Raw genomic sequence first — 20,919 nt, 5'->3', positions numbered from 1 at the left:
GCAAAGAGCAGGCCGAGACTCAATCCCAAAAAAAAAAAAAAAAAAAAAAAAAAAAAAAAAAAAAAGAAAGAAATACTGTTGGTCCTTTTGGTATTTTTCACTTTGATTGTTATATGTTTGCAAAGCAAGACTTCTTGGTTTTATGTTTAAAACTGTTCATATTATTCCAGTTGTGTCTCTGGGTTTTAGAATTCCTATTGAGTTCTAAAATATGACTGGCAATAGTTTACAACCCCCCTTACTATCATAACAAAAATAAAATGGATTTATTAGGAGTGTAAATTATTTACAGAAAAAACCTTCATAAAAAAGACAAAAGCGCTTCATGTAATATAAAATATGTAGAGATAAGGAAAAATGAACATTTTAATATGCTTACTGGTACTATCAATTTTATTTGGATGTGAGACTAAATCATCATTTATTTATGTGCCAGCTACACTACTCATTTATTAGTCAAATAATCAAGACTTTTATAAAATAGCCTGACCACTTGATAAAAAAAGAATCTGTAAATACAATTCTCTTCTCGGAGGAGCTAAGAAATGTGATAAATCATGAAGTTACTGGCCTCACTCATTGCTCGCCAGTAAATGCAGCTTCGTCCTCACCGATGTGCTCCCTCCGAAGCAGGTGTCAAATAAGCCAGTCTTCCGTCCCGTGCATTTCTAATTCTCGTTCAATGTCCCTTTCCAGCTCGTGTTAACTGTTGGGTTGCTGGCTGTCGTCGTGTACCTCTACACGGTTGTGGCGTTCAATTTTTTCCGAAAATTCTACAACAAAAGTGAAGATGGCGATGCGCCCGATATGAAGTGTGACGATATGCTCACGGTGAGTTGATGACCTTGGGCCTCGCACGATGACAGGATCACCCTGTTCCTTCAGCCCGAGTGACTGGGTGTTCTGTACCAGTGCAGTATAAAAATACTGGACACGATAAACACCTCACTGGCTCTTTGAAGAATCCCCAATTTTCATTTTTTTTGCAGATTGTGAGAAGGACCATTTCTGTTATTTTCCCACATCTGCTGCCCAGCCTGGTAATTAGTAAAAGGCCAAGGAACATAGTTAAGAGTGGGACGGACAATGCCGTTGCTCTGACTTCTTGTTCATACATTCCGGGATAACAGATAAAATTATTTCTCAAAAAGCATTTTGAAGCATTAACTTATTGTTTGCCTCAGTAACTTTACCCAAAGTTAAAATCCAAGATGAAGCGCTTAATAGAACCACTACTTTGTGGTTTTATACTGAATACCTTGGCTTACATTTTTTTCTGGTCTTGTTTTTCAAAAACCAACAGATTTTTCAAAATCTCAGGTCGCTTTTGTCATTGTTTTACAACCTTCCGCATCAGAATAATGTAATGCAATAATATAATTGTAATAATAACAATACCACATCAGACATGATCACATATGAGAGACTGGAGAGGAGAGGGAAAATTAGACAAATTGCGTACGGTTAGCTAGCGAGAGCTGGGTCTGACAGTGAGCTCTTCAGGGAAATACCTACATAACTGGGGTTGTGGGCGGATGTCGGGGGGCTGCTGTAATAATAGCAAAATTACTCGAGAAAAAAAATAGGCATCCTGAAAGTGTGATAGGGGAGAACTACCAATATTATAAAGACTACTTTTTTGTATTAGAGGTTGATACATTGGCGAAATCTAGAGTAAGACAGGTGGAAACTAAAATGTGATAAACGTGTAACATTTTTGAAACCATGAAACGAAAAGTAACTTAATAAATGGTAGTTATAGTGTGGACAGGCTGCTGGGGGGAAGGGGTTCAGAGGGATACTCTTTCAAGCAGTAACAATTAGCACATAGTTGGCTCCTAAAATAAGAGTAATAATGTGTAAATGAGGAAATGCCTTTTAGAGTATGATATAAAACCTAGGATCTGTGAAAATGTAAAAATTATCTTCAAAAAGAACAACTATAAATGAATATTAACGGCAAATAATAAATTGGCAAATATATATTCAGTATCATAAAGGACCAGTTTTCTTTGCTGTTGTGTCATTGAAATGAGAATAGCTTGAGAAAATGGGTACATTATCTACCTGGGCAGACACTTTACAATAAAATGAATTCAGTGGGTTAGAAATAGGGAAAGATGCTCAGCCTCTACCATTATGAGAGAAATGAAGGGCAAAGTGATAAAAAACATTTTTCATTGTAAAGCAAAAAAGTATTAAAGCTTGCTAGCACCTGCAGTTGGTCAGTCGATGGGAAAACCAGCACTTTCTTGGTGCTTCCTGGGAATTTGAACTGATACAACAATTTCAGAGAAACTCTAAATAGCTATCACATGTTTAAATATTCTTCCTCTTTGACCTGTTGATTCTACTGCTAGTTACCAAAAGGTTTACTTATAAATATGCTTCTATATGTTCAGGGCATTAGCTGTTCCCGCAGATTGGAAATAATCTAAATTCTCATCAGTAGAGTCCTGATTAAAATCTGTTAAAATATGCAGCTATTTTAAAATGATATGCTGATTTTAATTGCCTCTAAGTGTGTGTGTTTCAGGGGTAAGATTCTAAATAGTATTATCAGATCAGAGTAAGAACTCAGATCAGAGGAGAGAAAATGATGTATGATTTTCATTTTTATGCTTTCTCCTGTCTGGATTATTACTGTTTTCTTTTTCACTACATGCCATTTTTAAAAGTTTTTTTTATTTTTAGAAGGCAAAAATTTCTTTTCTTCGTCGTGCTGTAAAAGAAAGCTTAATTCAATTATTATCAGAATTAGTGTATCAGCACTCTAAGAGGTTGAGGCAGGAGGATCACAAGTTCAGGTTCAGCCTGGGTCACTTAAAAAAGATCCTTTCTCAAAAAAAAAAAGGTGGGGAATGGAAATTAGTAAATTAGTGTGAAGGCCCTGGGTTCAATCCCTAGTGCTACCAAAAATTTTTTTTGAATGTTACCATATATATGGATGATTTCCTGTCAGGCAGAAGGGGGCAGAACATGCAGGAACCTAATGTAGGCAACTAACAGGACATTCATAATTTTCACATACAGTGATACCTTTGTTGTCAAACTCAATTTGATCAAACTCGTGTTCCAACACCAAAAAATTTGAGAACTGAACACTTGTTTCCCTCAGAAGAAATAATGGAAAACCAAATAATTGGTTCTGAGGAAAAAATTATACTTATAAATTCATTTTTCTAAGACTTTGACACATTTCACAATAATATCTTTAACTCTGTCATGGTTCTCAGTTTTCCCCTTCGCTTTACTGCTCATATCGCTAACTTTCTTTGGATCTGTGCTTGTGATATTTTATGAAAATAAAGTGCAAAAAAGAGACAGCACAATGACAGGTATTGTAATGAGCTAACACAAGCGCTATTTGTTATCGGGGCCAGAGATGCACTTAGCCTGAAGAGTTGCTGCTTTGTGTCCATGTCCAGACGCAAGCCTGTACAGGTTTTTTCAAGTCACATTTTCATTTTAACTAGCAAGCAAAGTTGGGAACACCAAGATTTTTTTTTCTGTTGAATTGTGCTGCTCAAGTGTTGTAAAGTTTGAGCTGCAGCCATTGGATAACTGAGGAGTTGCTGCATTTCATATCATTACTGTCCTGGAGATGTTTTGTGTGTGACTTTATGATTTCTGTGTGCCAGTCATCTATTTGGAGAACACAGTGTGAGCTCTAAAAGAAATAAGATGGTTCTGCTTTTCATCCACAGACTTAATTCTCCAAACAGAGGAAATACCGTCTCAGTTATAGGTTCACAAGTTAGATTACTCACTTATTAATCAAGAACTTGGGTAGCACTTGCATGAAATGGTATCATTCCAGGTGTTTTCCTTGGTGCTTCACAAATATTAATTCCTTTAACAACACCGTGCTGAAGATAAGCTGCCATTTGCCCTCTTTACAGAGAAGGAAACTGAGATGCCGATCACTCAGATAACTTGTTATAAAGACCACGCATTATAAGGAAGAGGCCAGACTCTTTGACCAGAATTCTGTGCAGAGATCCATTATAGATATCATCCAGGTCAGTCTTGAGCTAACAATTTAGTGACGTTTAGTAGCAAAGACCCATCAGAGGGAAGACTTCAGTAAGCACAGTGCCCGCCCTCAAGGAACTTACATGTTGAAGATGTTTCTCGAAATCCTGATGAAGCTTATTCCTTTTCCCAGAAGAGAATGTCCCAGAAAGTCTAGGGGTTTGGGAGTCGTTGCAGAGCACGCAGTTTGTAGGTGGAAGGCAGGAGTAAGTTCATGTGGCAACTTTTGGTGATCGCTTAGGTGGCAGAAGCCATCTGGGACCATGGTTTTGTTTCACATGCCGGGGTGAGACTTCTGCACGCCCTATGGTCATAGTCGATGCTACCAAAGTTATAATTGGAGCATCGTTCCACCACTGCACCATGACTCGCATGCTCCGTGTGTGTTTTCATGATTCGCTTAGGCAGACCGTGGCCTTCACTTGCTCGATGTTGCTCTGGATCCCAAGGACAGAAATCTGTCTCGTTTCAGGATGATGGGCTACCCAGACTTTCTCACATTTGAGGGATTTCTGAGAGTCTCAATGAGTGAGATTCCTTGCCTAGGTCTGTTGTGGATTTTTATCGCTCTGCTCAGAACCATAAACTTCCCGTCTTGCCTCGGGTTGGGGTGAGGGTAGGGATATCGTGAGGATGGACGCCATATGTTCCTCTGTAGAAGGGAAGACTCAGCTCCCAGATGCCAGTGTGTTCAGGTCTTAGCCCGCTCATGAGGACATGCTCCTGTGGTCAGTGGAGACAGCCGGGTATCTACAGAGCTGCACACGCTCAGAGCCAGCTAACTGTCGCAAGCAGGCCACGTTACCTAGGCTAACCTTACAAGCTTAGGGGCAAAGCGCCCTGTATTTACTGGCTTCTCACTCACACATGTACATCAGCTCCTACAAAAAAGCCAGCACGATCTGAAATATGCCTGATCACTTCCTCGTCATGCCCTTTTCAAACAGAAGCAGACTGTACAAGGCAGCAGCAGTGGAGAAGCATGCAGCAGGAATAGCCTGACTTAACATCTGTACTTTAGTACTCCAGAGGGAATCTTCTCTCTGTGACATTCCCTTTAGCAGCACAGGGTGAAGTCTGCATTGTGTATGAAGTCTAGATTCCTCTTTTCCCCTGTGTCGCCAGCCTCTGCTGTTCGTTCTGGCTGTGTCCCAGAAACATTTCCCAGACTTCACTTTAAACTCCCACGGTTTACAGCAGGTGGCGCTGTTGCCACAGATTTACACAGTGATTCACCTGGAACCCCCCCCCCCACGCCTGCCATTATGGTGTTTTGAGTCTGAAAATCTAATTAAACCAGCAGAGTCCTAATAGAATTTGAACCTCTTCTCCAAGAATGTGGGAGGATAAAGTGAAAAATGATCTATAGTCCACGATAAAAAGGCGATTGTAGCTAGGTAGCTGAGGATATGACTTGGACACACACAGGGACATCTGTCTCTAAATGCCAGGAATCCCTGGGGCAGCTCCATAAACCCACAGAGCTGGTAGCTCAGCCAGACTCTTGAAGAGAGGCCCAGGGAGGCTCTGAGGTCCGTGTGCTCTGGAAAAGGCTCTTCAGGTGAGGGAGACGAGGAATATGCTCCTGAGATTACAACTCGTGGGAGTTGCTCTGCGTGACCCCCCTCCCTTGTGCTCACTCATGTCACAGACTGTCCCAACAAAGAATCCGCCTCTAATTCTCTCTCTGGTTTTTCTCTTTCCTTCTCCAAGAGGGAGGGGCAAAAGAAAGTCTTCTAATGACCTTCACCAACTCACCAGAAACTGTCCCTGGCTGTCACCTAACATTATGATCGACCTCAGAAAGAATCAGTTCAGGGGTTGCATGAGGAGGAAGAGCTGGGACATAGGAAAGGCTTGGCAATTAGCACCTGCCTAATAGCAATTTTTGTACGACCAGGAGCCTTCCTTCCTTGACATTCAGATTCTCTGGAACCTAAATTTTGTCTGCTATAATGATTTCTTCCCACCTTCCTCTCCTGTTGCTACGTGGTGGCTAACTATGAAAAGCAGCGTGGACCAAAGGGTTCTCACTTTCCGGAGCACAAGGGTAATTGGATCGGAAAGCTGGACAGCTGGGTGTTAGTGGGGTGCTTACCATGTACCTCACATTCTACCCCACAGCCTTCTACGGGCTCTGTTTGAGGCTCACCAGGGAGCACAGGGGAGGTGGGAACACTGGTACTGACCTTTTATTCTTTTAAAATGTGGTATTTTTATTGAGCCTAAATAATCAAATCTGCGAGATTCTTGTATCTTCTCAGCACAAATCTGCTATTGAACCGTGCTGGGGTCTTTTCCTCACCATGCAGAGTTGTTACCCAGTGAAGATGATCCCTGACATACAGGGGTGGTGTCAGGAAATACTGAGTCGACAGCTGATGAGAGTTATGAAAAGGGGGTGTTCTCTTTGGTAATTTAGTTCCATCCCACGGTCTTACCTTTCACTTTCTGTATTAGAAGCTAAAAGTGAATCATGTCTTTTGGAGAAACTCCTGGAGTAACCAGCCTCCCGCAAGTGTAGTGTATAAGTCAGGTTACCAACATCCTACTTCATCCAGAGCCTTGGTCAGCGGGAGTCAGGAAGAGGAGGTAGCTGAGTGGTGGTCACCAGTCCTGCCACACCTGAGGTGGGGCGGGAGGTGAGCTGGACTGGGACCGTGTGATGGGGTTTGGCGTGGAGCTGTGCCGGGCCAGAGGCAAGCGGATTGCCCGTCCTGAGTGCCCAGCCTGAAGAGGGGGTTCCGTCCCAGAGCCGTATGGAATGAAGCCGGAGAAACAGAAGCGGGAAAGGCTTCTGCTCATCAGCTCACAGCCTGAGGGAAAGAACTAGCCCTCCTGTTTCTGTGGCTCTGACGGAGCACATGTGAAGACCCAGATCGGAAGCGAACATGTGAATCCATTTTTTTCTTAATTAAAAATAAGAAATATATGTGGCAGAAGAATTCAAACTGCCATTTATAGTTTTAAGCACTGACTTTGAGAATCAATTCAGTATTCTAGGGAAATGTTTTGTAACTGTCTTTAAAACGTTCCTTTCCAGGATGGGTTTCGTAGGTGGCACCGGAATCGAAAAAGTCCAAGCCTTCAGGAAGTTGGGTTGTGAATGAGGTCTGGGTATCTTGGCCTGGTCTGACTCTGTGTGTGGGTGCTTCTGGCTCGTCTCCCAGAAAGAGCCTGAACCGGCCTCAGAATTGTTCTAGGGTGAGCGCAGCAAGGTCAGTGTTAGGGTACTTTTTGTTTATTATGCGGAGGCACACAGAACTCTCCCTTGAATAAATGGATCAAAGATCTAAATGTTACAGCAGAAACACTATCAGCTGCATGATAAAGTAGGTAAAAGTCTTGAAGACAGAGGCGTGGGCAAGGACTTTTTGAACAAAACCCCAGTTCCATAAGAAAAAACATCAAGAGGACCGGGGATTTAGCTCAGTGATGCTGCCGCCTGCCTCGCAAGTGCAAGGTCCTGAGTTTGATCCCCGGTATAAAAAACAAAAAAGAACATTAAGAATCACAAATGGGATTACATCAAATTAAATACTTCTGCACAGCAAAAGCAACAATCAACAGAGTGAAGAGACAACCTACAGAGTGGGAATAAATTTTTGCCACCTGTGCCAAAAAACTGAGGATGAATACGTAGAATATAGGAGGAACTGAAAAAATTAGACCTCCCCGAAGTAAAAGACCCAAGGAGAACAATGGGCAGCTGAAATGAATAGACACATCTCAGGAAAACAAGTACAAATGGCCAACGATAAACATGAGAAAAGGCTTAACATCTCTGTTAGAAAAATGAAAATTAAAACAACATTGAGATTTCATCTCACTCCAGAAAGAACGGCCATCATCAAGAAATCAAATAATAACAACTGCTGGTGAGACTGTGGGGAAATAGAAACTCTCACATTGTTGGTGGGAGTATAAACTAGTGGCAGTCATTGTAAGGATTCCTCAAAGGAGTAAAAATGGTAATTCCAATTCTGTCCTCCTTGTAGGTATCTTCCCCAGACACACACACACACACATACACACACACACACACACACACACACACACTTATAGCAGCACAATTTGTAATAGCGAGACCTTGGAAACAGTGTACACATTCATCAGCTTATGAATGGGTAAGGAGAATGTGGTATTTATGCACAATGGAGTACTATACTGCCACGAAGGAGGATAATCTTCAGCCATGCATAGGTAAGTGGATGCAACTGGAGAACATAATGTTAAGTGAAATAAGTCAGACATGCAAGCTTAAACATCGCACGGTTTCTCTTATATGAGAAACAATATGTATCTGAAGAAAGAGACCAAAATATAAGAGATAAATAGGAAGTAGGGAGAGGTCCCCAAAATTCCCCAAATTACTTACTCTTTTGTTCAAAACTATTTCAATAACTGTGCTAATTTGTTTTATTAATATTACTATTTTCTCTCAGTTCTTTAAAAAGAAAGTTTCATGCTATTGTTTCTTCTTTCTAAGAAATAGTCTTTTCTATGTTTTGTGCTTTCACTACCTTGAAGATAATGATGTGCAGTGTATTAAATATTGTTATTCTCTTATTAATTTGTTAGAATTTTTTATTTTTTTATAAGAAATGAATTGAGATTAAAGGACCTCCACACACAAAAAGAAAGAAAGAAAGAAAGAAAGAAAGAAAGAAAGAAAGAAAGAAAGAAAGAAAGAAAGAAAGAAAGAAATCGACAAAAAAGAAAGAGAAAGAAAGAAAGAAAGAAAGAAAGAAAGAAAGAAAGAAAGAAAGAAAGAAAGAAAGAAATCGACTAATAACACATACTGGTGAGGATGCAAGGGAAAGCAATCCTTCTACATGGCTGGTGGGATTGTAAACTCCTAGGACATTTTGGAAATCAGTAGAGGGGATTCTCAAAAACTAAAGCTAGAAATTCAATTTAGCACGGCTGTTTCCCCTCTAGTATCTTCCTGAGTCAAAGGCATTATATTATAATGATGCATGCATACTCATATTTCTAATGGTAGCTGCTAAATAATACATAAATCTCAGAAGTAACCTTTATGTCAATCAGCCGATGAATGAATAAAGAAAAGGTGGTGTTATCTAAAATGTGGTATTTATTCTATGAAGAATGATAAACTGGAGTCATTTGTAGGAAAGTGGAAGTACCTTGAGACCATAATGTTAAGTAAGAAAAATCAGATGCACAAATTTAAGTACTACACTGTTTGTCTTTTATGAGAAATCCAAAATATAAATAGAGAGCAAAATAAAAGACAGACCATAGGAAATGGGGTGATCTTTAGCAGATGGGAAGCTAACCAAGACATGGAGGGAGGGGAAAAGAAGAGGATGACAGAAAAAAAAGAAGAATCAATTACGTGCACATGTACAGCTCCTCAGGAGGAATGTGATCGTTATGTCTGGCAAATGTGTATTAATGAAAATAAGAGTCTGGGGGGGCATTCTGTTTTGAGTGATACATCTTGGTTGAATTCTGCTCCTTTCGTTTCTGGCGTCTGACCCAAGACACCTTTCTCTCCTGTGTCCCTCAGACCCATAGGGTAGGCTCCTCCTGTCACAGCTGAGCTAGGAACTTTCTGGTATCCCCTTGGCTGCCTGCTCTTTGCCCACACTCTGGGCTTTTTACAGTGGCCCGAGGACTTGCAGTTAGTGGGTTGAGGATAAGAAGGCCCTGTGAAAACAGCTTGTCACACTCCTCATTTAGCACAAATGATTGTGAGCCCTTCTCATGCCCTGGACATTGTTTTAACCAGGACAGTAACCAAAAGGATTCTTTTTGCAATGGAGCCAATTCTGATGGTGCAAGACAGGCCATCAAAGCCAAGCAAGTGGAATTCTGGGAGGAGACCCGGCCTGGAAATAGGAAGAGTTAGCAGTAATTGGTATAGAGATGATACCTTAGCTGGGAAGCTGAGAAAGTTCCCCAAGAGAGGTCTTAAGAGAAAACAGGTCGGAAGGCCAGCCCCAGGGCATTAATTCCTAAAGAGCGAAGAAAATAAGGAAAGACGGGAGAGTGGTGCAGGAAGTAGGAAGGAAGGCCGGGAATATATCAGCCAGGGCGTGCAGTGGGTCCCCAAGTCAGGCGCTGTTTCACGACCTTTGCTCCTTCATGATGGAGGCAGAAAGTAAATAGGTTTTGAATTGCTGGGTGACACCTGAATTGAGTAAATCAGTCTGGATCAATCTAAGACCTCACAGCGGAAGAACAGGGTAAGAGTAGAAAGGGCATCACAGCACAGAGGATGCAGGCCAGCCAAGACCTGGGATCAGGTATGGTGTGTTTGGAGGATGCCTGGGGAGAAGGGAGACCAGCACTGGGGAGCCTGAGCAAACTACTTAGAGATGTGTCAGACTGGATTTGGAGGCCTGAACTGTGGAATTGGGACTTATGTTGAGTGAGCATAAAATACCGAGGGGTCTAAGCCAGTGATTCTCAATCCAGTGTGACTTTGTTCTCCTGGGAACATTTGGCATTTGAAAACTTTTCTTTCCCTTCTTTTTTTGATACTGAGGATTGAACCCAAGTGTGGTGTACAACTGAGTTACATATTTCCAGCTCTTAAATTCTGTTTTGAAATAGGACCTCATTATGTTGCCCAGGCTGGCCTCAGACTTGTAATGCTCCCTCTTCAGCCTCCAGAGTAACTGGGATTGCAGATGTGTACCACCACTCTGGCTGAAGACACTTTTTAGAGTCATTTTTGGATGGGGTGCTCTCAATATCTAGAGGGTAGAGGTCACAGTGGTGCTGGGGCTGAGGACTCTGCCCAGTGGCAAACTTTTTTCTGCACCAGGCACCAACCAGCAGCTGTTCTTGGTGGGTCTCACATTTCAGAGTTTAACCAGTGGACCATCGGTCAGTTTCTCTCTGTCTCCCCTCTGTCTTCCTTCTTTATCCTAGATACTAAAGAAGATTATTCTATACCTGCTAAGTAAGGGCAAGAAGAGTGTTACGAAGTGTGCTTTTTTAGTAGCTTCATCTCTGAGATTCCATCTTGTTTTGCCGTGGCCTTTTACTTCCCCTACCCTAGGTCTTTTATGTTCAAAATAACTTCACAATGAGATTAGTTTTATGTCCTTTAATGTTATCATAATACCTTATTGTCCCAGGTCATCTGGAGCCAAGATGCTAATATGGTATTTTTCATTTTTCTCAAAAGTGAGACAGAAGATGTGAAGGATGGTGTTTTTAATAAAAGACTGTGGTGCATTTACATGTGCTTGCCTCAGAGTTATAAGGATTAAAACAAAAAGTCAGAAATGAGCAATAAAGAATGCCGGTGGTCTCTTGTTTGCAGAGTGAGATTAGGAGCTCAAACTACAGAACAAGTCTAAAGCCAGAGCTAGAGAGTGAACCTCAGGTTTGTTGCGTGAAAAAGCGTGTGGCCCCCTCCAGAAGTGGTCCTGGCTCTCTTTTCCAGTGCTATATGTTCCACATGTACGTGGGGGTACGAGCTGGAGGGGGCATCGGCGATGAAATCGAAGACCCCGCTGGAGATGAGTATGAGATCTACCGGATCATCTTTGACATCACCTTCTTCTTCTTCGTGATCGTCATCCTCCTGGCCATCATACAAGGTAAGCATGTCCTCGCTGGAGCTTAGAAGGGTCTGGGACCTGAGCCAGCTATTGGAGTTCAGACTTCAGAAAGGTAAGAATGTGCTAAGAAGGCCAATAGGGCTTTTCCTTGTGATACCTATAGAAGGAAAATTAAGATGCATGGGACTCTTGGGTTCAGGAAAAGGCTGCATTCGTCTTGATCTCTCTTCAAATGACATAATGGAAAGTACAGTAAGTGCCTGACTTACGAACATTCAAGTCGTGACCTTTCACAGATATGGAGAGGCCTTGCCTTCCGAATATTTGTGGATGTGAACAAATCGCAGAAGTAGCTCACGTGTCTGCCTGACTTTGTCACAGCTGTGCTGCCGTGTGCTTACTGCACAGTGCCCCGGTGTGCAGTACTCCAGCGCTCAGTCAGAGCCCGGGCTGTCTAGAAGCCAGAGGAAGAGCAGTGGTGATGTGGAGGGGATGCTAGGAAGAGCAAAGCAATGACCACAGACACAAAAGTGAAAATAAGTGAGAGATTAGACCAAAGTGAAAAGACAGTAGGCTTCTGGCTTAGTTACTTTTCTCATTGCTGAGACAAAACTGGACACTCAGAGTTAAAGGAGGAAGGGTTTATTTTGGCTCACAGTTCGTGGAGGTTTCATCCATAATTGGCTGGCTGCAAGGCAGGGTGGAATGGCAGAGGGCCATCACAGAGGAAAAATAGTCTATGGTAGGCAGGGCAGGCAGTAAACAGCAAGCGACAGCAGCAGTAACTGGCCGGCTGTCTTTCTCTTCACTTGTATCCATCCGCTCTACCCACTTTTGGGTGGTGCCTCCCACAGCCAGGCTGACACACCCTTTACCCCACCATCATCCTTATTAGATCCAGCCACCTCTGAAAAGCCCCATGTAGGGCCACACAAGGCTTTCAGGGGACAGCTGTATACAAGCCATCACAAGTCGCTCCTTCTGTTTGTGGGTGTGTGTATGTGTATGTTTTCAATTTTTTTAATGCTTTACATTGTGTATTTGTATCAAAGGTGTGTAAGACTCGCTTTGTCAAATATACCAGCGAATCCAGTTTATGAATGTTCTCCCAGAACAGAACTCATTTGTAAGTCAGGGACTTACTATATACATTCCTCAGTTCACATTGCATCTTGGCCACTTGCTAGCTTTATGAGTTTTGGGGATAGAGATAAACCATTTAGGCTTGTGAGTCTACCCAATGGCGGCTATGTAAATCTCTAAGCTCTCTTTATTGGAAGTTTTCAAAAAATGACATTTGTTCAGTGTACAACATGGATCCTGATACGTGATCAGCACAACATTAGCAATCACACAGGCAGCATCGTTGACCATTCACAGTGGGCCAAGCCATGTGTGTTCACTCCCTTTACCCTCTCACCAGCACTGTGACGACAGTGTGGGACATGGAAGGTAACTGAGCCTTGTAAGTCTGAGCAACTTTGCTAAAGTGCATGGCTATTCATTGTCGGGTTGGAATTATATCTGGGCTGAGCATCTGGATTCGGAGATTTCATAGCAGTCAGGCACATTAATTCTTCCTTCCACTCTGCGCTGACTTGGAGTATGGTATTTTTCTCTTTTAGGAAATTCAGTCATGGGTGCCCCCCCACATTGAGCACATTTATTCTGTCTCGTATTAAATGTTTGTAAATGTGACTTTATCCTTTAGGTCCCAGTCATGAAATGATCTAGTTTTCTTGGTAAAGCACATGAATGGCATTAAAGGACTCATAATCTTTGTGCTGTGTTATTATTGAGCATAAAAAGAATGTGTTTTTTAAGAGGGTGTAGTCATAAAACACTTGGAGTGAAGGGTGCACCCAGTAAATCACAGGAGGCAGAAGAGGTAGAAACACTGCAATTCAAATATGGTTTCTAGTTACTGCTCTTAATAAAACTACGCTGAGCTTATGAAGACTTTAAGGAAAAAGTGACCTCAGGCAAATTTACATGGTTTATATGGGAATGTTGTGTTTCCAAATTAATACCTGAAGATATTCTTGGTGGGGTATTCTGGATTGCACAGCTATGAACTGGAATTTCTGTGTTTTGGCATGAAGCAAGTACTAACATATCATGTGGATGTGCAAAATCAACTGCCAGATTTTCTTGGTCTGTCACTTCATTTTAAAATGCTTTTCAAACTGTGCTTGGTGGTGCACCCCTCTAATACCACTGCTGTGGGAGGCTAAGGCAGGACTATCACACATTTCAAGCTCAGCTTGGGCAATTTAGTAATTTAGTGAAATCCTGTCTCGGAAGGAAAGGTGGGGAAGAGGGAAACAAGGAAGGAAAGAAGGACGGACTGAGGATGTAGCTCAGTGCAGTGGTCCTGGGTTCAATCACAAATGGCACAAAAAATAAAGTGAGTTAGTGAGTATCTGCCCTCACAGCTGTGTGTACTTCTGTCCCCAAAGATAGAGTTGCTTAGCTAGTGGAGTATGGGATGTGGACACACATGTCTGCCATTCTTTGAGTATCTTCCAGTGTAATTGTAGGCTTTCTCTTTGTTTTATGTTTGTTTGTTTGTTTGTTTGATACTGGGGATAGAACTTGGGTCCTTGTGCTTGCAAAGTAGGCAGCAGAGCCACTGAGCTAAATCCCCAGCCCTATAGGCTTTCTCTTTCCTTGAAAGGAAGAGCCAAGAGACTATGAATTTAGTCAACATTCTTCAGTAGATAAATATTAAATTAGGTCTGTGTTTAACCATAGGTTTAATTATTGATGCTTTTGGAGAGCTAAGAGACCAACAGGAACAAGTCAAGGAAGATATGGAGGTAAGTCACTGTCTGTGACTCAGCTGTGTTGCTCTGGGTGCCCATCTCCCTCACTGCCTTCATCAAGAAACTCATGGATGTGGGAAACAAGGACACAGGTCGTGGGTAGTTTCATTGGCCTTTGACTCAGGCAGTCCATGTGTGTAGGCAGTGTGCTAGGCTGGAACCAAAGTGGACTCCCAAGTGCAGGCGACCAGCAATATGATACCACCCTGGCGCTCAGGAAGTAGGAAGGCGATCCATCCAGAACTGCAGATTAAAGTGACTAAGGGCACAGATGATCACAGGGCAGCATGCTGAGCCCTTGGAGGGGATCGTCTCTGAGAGGTGGGGTCCCTAGAGTTGGTGTCTGCTGCTTGCTCAATGGTCAGGGAGCTTCCTAGAAGGTGTGCTGAGCCAAGGCCTGAAGGTTGTGGAGATGTAGGTTTGAGAAGGAGAGAGCAGGATGGTTGAGGCTGCCTCTCTTTCCCTGCCTGCTCCTGCCTGCCATGCTCACCTTCACGTATACCAGTCACAGTGAATTCTGAGAGAATGTCACCAAGACTATGATTTTAGGGCACTTGGTAGGAATCCTTTTTTTCTTAGAAGCAGAAATTTTTCTGGATGAATCATTAAACTCTAGTGTTGGAGCTGGAGAAGAAGGCCAGCAAATGAAGAGCCTGATCACTCATCTGAAGAATTTACAGTTTGATGTTCAGGCTGTGGGAAGCAAGACAAGTGTTTTAAGTGGGGCACCAGGTGATACTATTTGCATTTTGAAAAGGTGGCTGTAGGATTAAAATATGGGACTGGACTAGATATTGGCAGGGAAGGAGACTGTAGGCATTTTGCAGGTAGAGATTATGAACTAGCTTTTGCCGAAGATGGGCCTGCCGTTGTGCGGAGAGGAGGGGAAGGGCTGTGAAGTGTATGTGGGAGCTGGAATGAAAAGAACTTGGTCATTGGAGTTGCAGAGGGTGAAGAGGATGGGACAGGTAGAGTCTTGATGCTTCAGGCAGGAGTCACCAGATGGGTGGATGGTGGCTCAGAGGAAGCTGGTGGTGTGATTGGAACCTGTTTGGTTGAAGAGATGTCCATGGAGTGGTAGCGAGACCTGATTGTTCCCCAGCTGCTGAATGTGCTGCAGGTGGATGTTGATCAGTAAGGCAGGATGAATTTTCTGCACCAGGATCGTCTTTATTCTAGGTTCCAAAATCCACAGCATCTTAAACATACTTCAAATGGAATGAAACAGCCTCTGAATGGCAAGGAAAGAGGGGCATGTGCATTGCAGGAGGAAAGTAATCATTGAATTCATTTGAGCCGAGAAATATTCACTCTTAATTCTACAGTTCTGACCCTAAATGGAGGAATGCCCTCTTAGGTGGTGGACTGGGCCTGCAAGTAACAGACCTAAGCAGGGATTGCTCTGAAGTCTGTATGGAGAGAGGGGCGGCCTTCAGGTGGGGAAAGAAAGAGAACCAGGCATCTGGTTTCTGGATGTTTCCATTAGTTAACACTGTGCCGAGCGCAGTGCCTCATCCCCGGCCGGCCCCCGCTCAGTTGGTCGTTGGTAGAATTCCTCATAACTTGGCTTTTGCTCAGTCTTCTCCTAGAGAAACCATTTGTACTGTTCCCTGTCTGCACCAGGCTATTTGGAAAGATGCCAAGTTTGCAGTTTCAGTTGAGAATACAGTTAATCCTGCCTGGATAACTAGCCAGTGTATGAATGAGTAATTTCTAAGGGTGGACTTTTGCAAATAGGCTGCAGAAAATAAGGCATAAACCTTGCTCTTTTTTCCCCCCTGTACTGTCTGCATCTTTTCTTTCTTACTGCTGGTGCCTGTGTCATTTAAACTAACGTCAAGGTATAGCTGGCCCTCAATTAGATTTATATTCAAGGGCTTGGCCTTGTCTCCGTGTGATAATGTTTGACATATGTCGAGTAAGTCAAATAAGCTGCCTCTAACAGATAAATACTGTTTTTGTGTTTTGTTTTTCTTTTTGTGCTCTCTGACATTTAAATATTTCCCTTTGTCTTCCAGACCAAATGCTTCATCTGTGGGATAGGCAACGATTACTTTGACACAGTGCCACATGGTTTCGAAACCCACACTTTGCAGGAGCATAACCTGGCAAATTACCTGTGAGTGCTGGCGTCAGACTTGCCGGCCTTAGCTGGGATCCCAGCTGCCCCTCCTCTCAGGAATCCAAACAGGCAGGAGAGGCTGCTGCCTGTCCTTTACTATTGCTCAGAAGCTTTGAGAGAAAGACCAGCCTGCAGTGGTTCACTTGACGTGAAATTGGGGTGGGTGGGGTATACTCTCAGGAAGTCTTGGTCACATTTCCCATTTTAATCCCCATTTCAAACAGAACTCTTTTTTTTTTTTCTTCTTCCTGAGTACGTGTAAGTTTCTTTAAGCACTATTGGAAACCCACTTAAAAGTTGAATCTTGTTTAGTACCTAGATATCTGGCCATTAGTGTTGTTTGATGTGATGCTGGTCTTAGTTTCTGATTCAGTTTGAATATCAAAAAGATGAGATGCAGAGTAGCATTGAAGGCAAAGAATTGATGGAGTGGGCTGGGGATTTAGCTCCATGGTTCCACTGCCTGCTTCACAAGCGCAAGGTCCCGAGTTCAATCCCCAGTACCAAAAAAATTTGAAAAATGAAAAATTGATGAAGCTATATTCATTTGAACTGATTGGTAAATTGGAACATCATGTTAAGCTAGTCTTCATTTAAAATTCATCAGTGTTGATTTCATTCTGACAAAAGTGTATATATTTTTAACCTGTAGCCAGAGTCTGTATAGGGGAAAAGTATGCATTAGGTAAGAAAGATCAAGTGTGAAACTATCCTTCTCTTTCTTGTACACTATAATTAATTTTTTGTTTTACTGGGGATCAAACTCAGGACCTTGCGCTTGCAAGGCAGGCGGCAGAACCACTGAGCTAAATCCCCGGCTCACCGTAATTAATTTTCAAAAAATTTTTTGTGGTATTTTCTCTGTGCCTCATACACATAAGACATATAGTAGTGTTTCCTATCAGTTTATACTGGTAACTCCACCAAATGCATTCCTGATCATTTTCTCTGTGTCTATAGATTTTTTCTGATGTACCTCATCAACAAAGATGAAACAGAACACACAGGACAGGTAGGCAAATGGGGACTAAATGGCATCTTCAGAAGGCTACACACTGGAACATGCAAGGGGGAGGAATTGCTTTCATATAGTAGTTGTGAAATCTTGATAGAAAATCCCTGATTTCTTGGATGAGTGTAAAAAAGATCGCCTGCCTTGAAAATATTCTAATTTCTCATGTCAAAATAAGCTTTTATTATCTGAAAATATTGGGTTTGCATTTTGAATCTCCTGTATGAGAAAATCGAGTGTTAGTTATGATGTCCCAGATTGCTTAATCAGAAGGCAGGTGATTTCAAATGAACTTCAATTCACCGCATTAAGGTCAGCCACAAATGATTAAACATTTTTTTTCAAATGACTAAATATTGTCTAAGTTTTTAAGCTTTTTGTGATTCCCCTTCCACGGCTGCTTATCGTAAATTGTTAATAGACTGAACTTAAAGAAAGATGTAATGAATAAGAGTAATGATAGTGTTGCAGAACCCTCAGAAATGTACCATAAGTATATTTTTATCATGAACATTGTAGTCAAGGTAAAGATTGAGTATTTGGTTAATAGAAGTAACTATGGCCCCGTATAGTTTGAAACTAAATGAATTTTGATTTTGCCAATTACACGTGGGGTTATACAGCAAAGCAGGTTTCTGTCTTACATTTTGGGTTAGCACACTAATCTTGAGGACAATGTTAATACACTTTCTTTGCTATTACAGGAATCCTATGTCTGGAAAATGTACCAAGAAAGATGCTGGGAATTCTTTCCGGCAGGAGATTGTTTCCGGAAACAGTATGAAGACCAGCTAAATTAAACTCATACCCGTATGACCTCTAAAAACCAAAACTGACTCTCTCCCCATCTCTCCCTCTTTACCTTCTCCCCGCTCCCCGTCTCTCTGTCCGTCTCCCACCTCAGCCCCTCTGCTCTCAGAAACATCTGGCCGATCGTATGGATTGCCAGCCTCCTGTGCTTCTGGGAGCATCGGAATGAAAACTGTGAAGTCCTGACTGTTTTGACCTGACTGTTTCCCCCCACCTCTTGTATTTTCTTTGAGAAATAAAGACGGAAGAATAATCTAACTTCGTACACAAGCAAAATGGGAGCTCTGGGAAGAAAACCGTTGCAGGTACTCTCTGGCATACCACACGTGGACAGTTTCTTCTGAGGGTCCTGGAGATCTCCCTGAGCCGAGGGACCTTCACCTCGAAGAGCGGCAGCCACACTCGCTCGGTTTCTTTATTTCGCCATCCCAAAAGGAACTGTCTAAGGGTCACGGAGCACGCTAGCACTTAAAAGATTGCTGTGGACACCAGTCATGAAAGGAAATAGTGCCTTACTATATGTGGGTTGAGCTATGCAGAAGATACGTGCATGAAAATACATCTTTATTTTCTTTATGTCCACCTATTTTTCCTTAGTAGATTGATTTTGTGAGTTTTTTCCTTTATTGGTGGGGGAGGGTAAGAAAAGCCGTTTGTTCGCACCTTTTTTTCGAAGATGGGTGTTGTGTCTCAGGAGGGAAGGAGGCCCTTCTTATTCAGTTATCCAGATTTACCTTCCCCTTCTACTCCTGCTCTTACTTTGGTGACGCTCTGATGCAACAGTGCAACTGTATGAAATCTTTGTATGAAAACACAAAGACTGCAAAACAACAACAACAACAACACACTTTCAAAAGAAATAACTCATTGCATGTTGATTATGCAAGTTTAATTGAACCAAGAAAACCTTCAGAAGCAAGTTGACCAACATGAAAGACCTTCCATGATAATTGTACTCATAGTAAAAAAGTGTTGTGGGCTTAACTGTATATGTGGAGCCAGTGTCATCCGCCAACAACGTGGTACATTCTGAACTTGACAGTAGTGTCGGGCTCCCTCTTTCTTTCGGCCATCTGTGATCAGGTGTTGATTCAGAACTTTGCATCAGGCCATTTTTGGGTATCAAAGCTGAAGCAATATCCATTCAGGGATTTCATCAGGCTCATCACAAGACATGGATGATAGTATCAGTCACTCCCCCCCCCTTTTTTTTTTCCATTTTGAGTCCTTTTAAGTGTAATGCTAATCTTTACAATTAAAAAGACAGATTCAGAATGGAAGCAAGATCATTTTGCAAACATTGGAGCTCTTTTATTACAAGTCTGCTTGTTAATTTTAGAATTGTAAAACTGCTCTGATTAAACTATTTAACTAACTTTCTCACCTTCTTTCATGTTTTCTCTTGTGGCTGAATGCATGAAACCTTGCACGGGGGTGGGCATGGGATAGTCGCAGATGCTAGGGCGAGATCCTTACCACTCAGACTTCTGCACGGTTACGCAGTTTGCAGTATTTGTGGTTACAGAGCCTCAGCGCCATCAGACACTCAGCCACACCCCTGTCATTTCTGTCATGATGCCTTCACGCTTGTTTAAATACTACCATTTCTCGTTTTACAAATCTCTTGCTCAAGGCAACTTCTTCCTGTAAAACTAGGGACCTATGTTCCATCTTCCTGTGAAGGAGAACCGGTACATTAGTAAGTGACCTGGGAAGTGCTTTGGATCGAACATGTACTATGTGCAGAGAACTGTGGTGAGGGCTGGTTGCTTCCCACATTACTTTACACCTTATCAGCCCAGCGTCTAAGCTGCTATCCTTGGACTTCGTGTTTGCCTTTTGGTATTATTTTGGGAGGAAGAAATACATTTGGCTATGCCACAGAAATGATTTCTAAGCTTTATGAGGACAATGACCTTTTGTCTCAAGTAGTCTGAACAAAATCAATCAGGTCATTATAATATCAACGAGAACATCGCCCTTAGCCATGAAATACTTCAGAGGGAGCATCTGGTAGAGAGGAATACATCTTCTTCCAGGACATAAAATCCACCAGCAGATCCAAGTCTTCTGTTTATAATGTCCAGGTCACAGTTGTCACAAACAACAGTACAGGGTGAGGCAAGGAAGTAAGTTTACAGTGGCCCCTAGATTTTGCAAGTTCTCTTCCACTCTTGTGACTTCTCCCAGCTTTGAAGTTCTAGAAGGTGACAGAAATAATCAGGTAGGAATCTGGGACAGGGGCCCTCCCTTGGCCAGTAGGCTTTGTTCACACCTCGGTGTTGAGGAAAAAGCAAAGGAGCAGAGCTGTGCATTGTGAGAGTCACATACTTCTCAGCCAAACTACTGGCCAACAGAGAGGGACCTTACTTCCTCATTTTCCGCAGGGAGGAGGTAGTTGTCTCTCTCAGCATTATTATTTCCTCCCAGTAATGTCTCAGTGGTTCCCAGACATAGTGTGGCCCTCCACTTCTCTGATTCAACTTGGGGCTGCCTGACCCAAACTCCAGAAATGCAATCCTTCTACAAATTTTATACTAATGCACCAGCATTCCCAAAGAATATTATGGA

The 20,919-nt window shown here is 42.4% G+C and overlaps 1 protein-coding gene across 1 annotated transcript in view; it reads left to right on the top strand.

The window, feature by feature from the left end:
• Ryr2 (ryanodine receptor 2) overlaps positions 1 to 19,674 on the top strand; it is a 409,294-nt gene extending 389,620 nt beyond the window's left edge. The window contains exons 102-107 of the mRNA XM_033761774.1: positions 697 to 831; positions 11,462 to 11,618; positions 14,334 to 14,398; positions 16,423 to 16,523; positions 17,487 to 17,538; positions 18,243 to 19,674. Coding sequence (XP_033617665.1) covers positions 697 to 831; positions 11,462 to 11,618; positions 14,334 to 14,398; positions 16,423 to 16,523; positions 17,487 to 17,538; positions 18,243 to 18,338 — 606 coding nt within the window. The 3' untranslated portion in view covers positions 18,339 to 19,674. The remainder of the gene's footprint in view (positions 1 to 696; positions 832 to 11,461; positions 11,619 to 14,333; positions 14,399 to 16,422; positions 16,524 to 17,486; positions 17,539 to 18,242) is intronic.
• Positions 19,675 to 20,919: the final 1,245 nt, after the last annotated feature.

Source organism: Fukomys damarensis, unplaced genomic scaffold (assembly GCF_012274545.1).
Source record: "Fukomys damarensis isolate Sample0158 unplaced genomic scaffold, DMR_v1.0_HiC HiC_scaffold_10, whole genome shotgun sequence".
NCBI lineage: Eukaryota > Metazoa > Chordata > Mammalia > Rodentia > Bathyergidae > Fukomys > Fukomys damarensis.
Note: the sequence above shows the minus strand (reverse complement) of the source record. Positions and strands in the feature narration are given on the sequence as shown.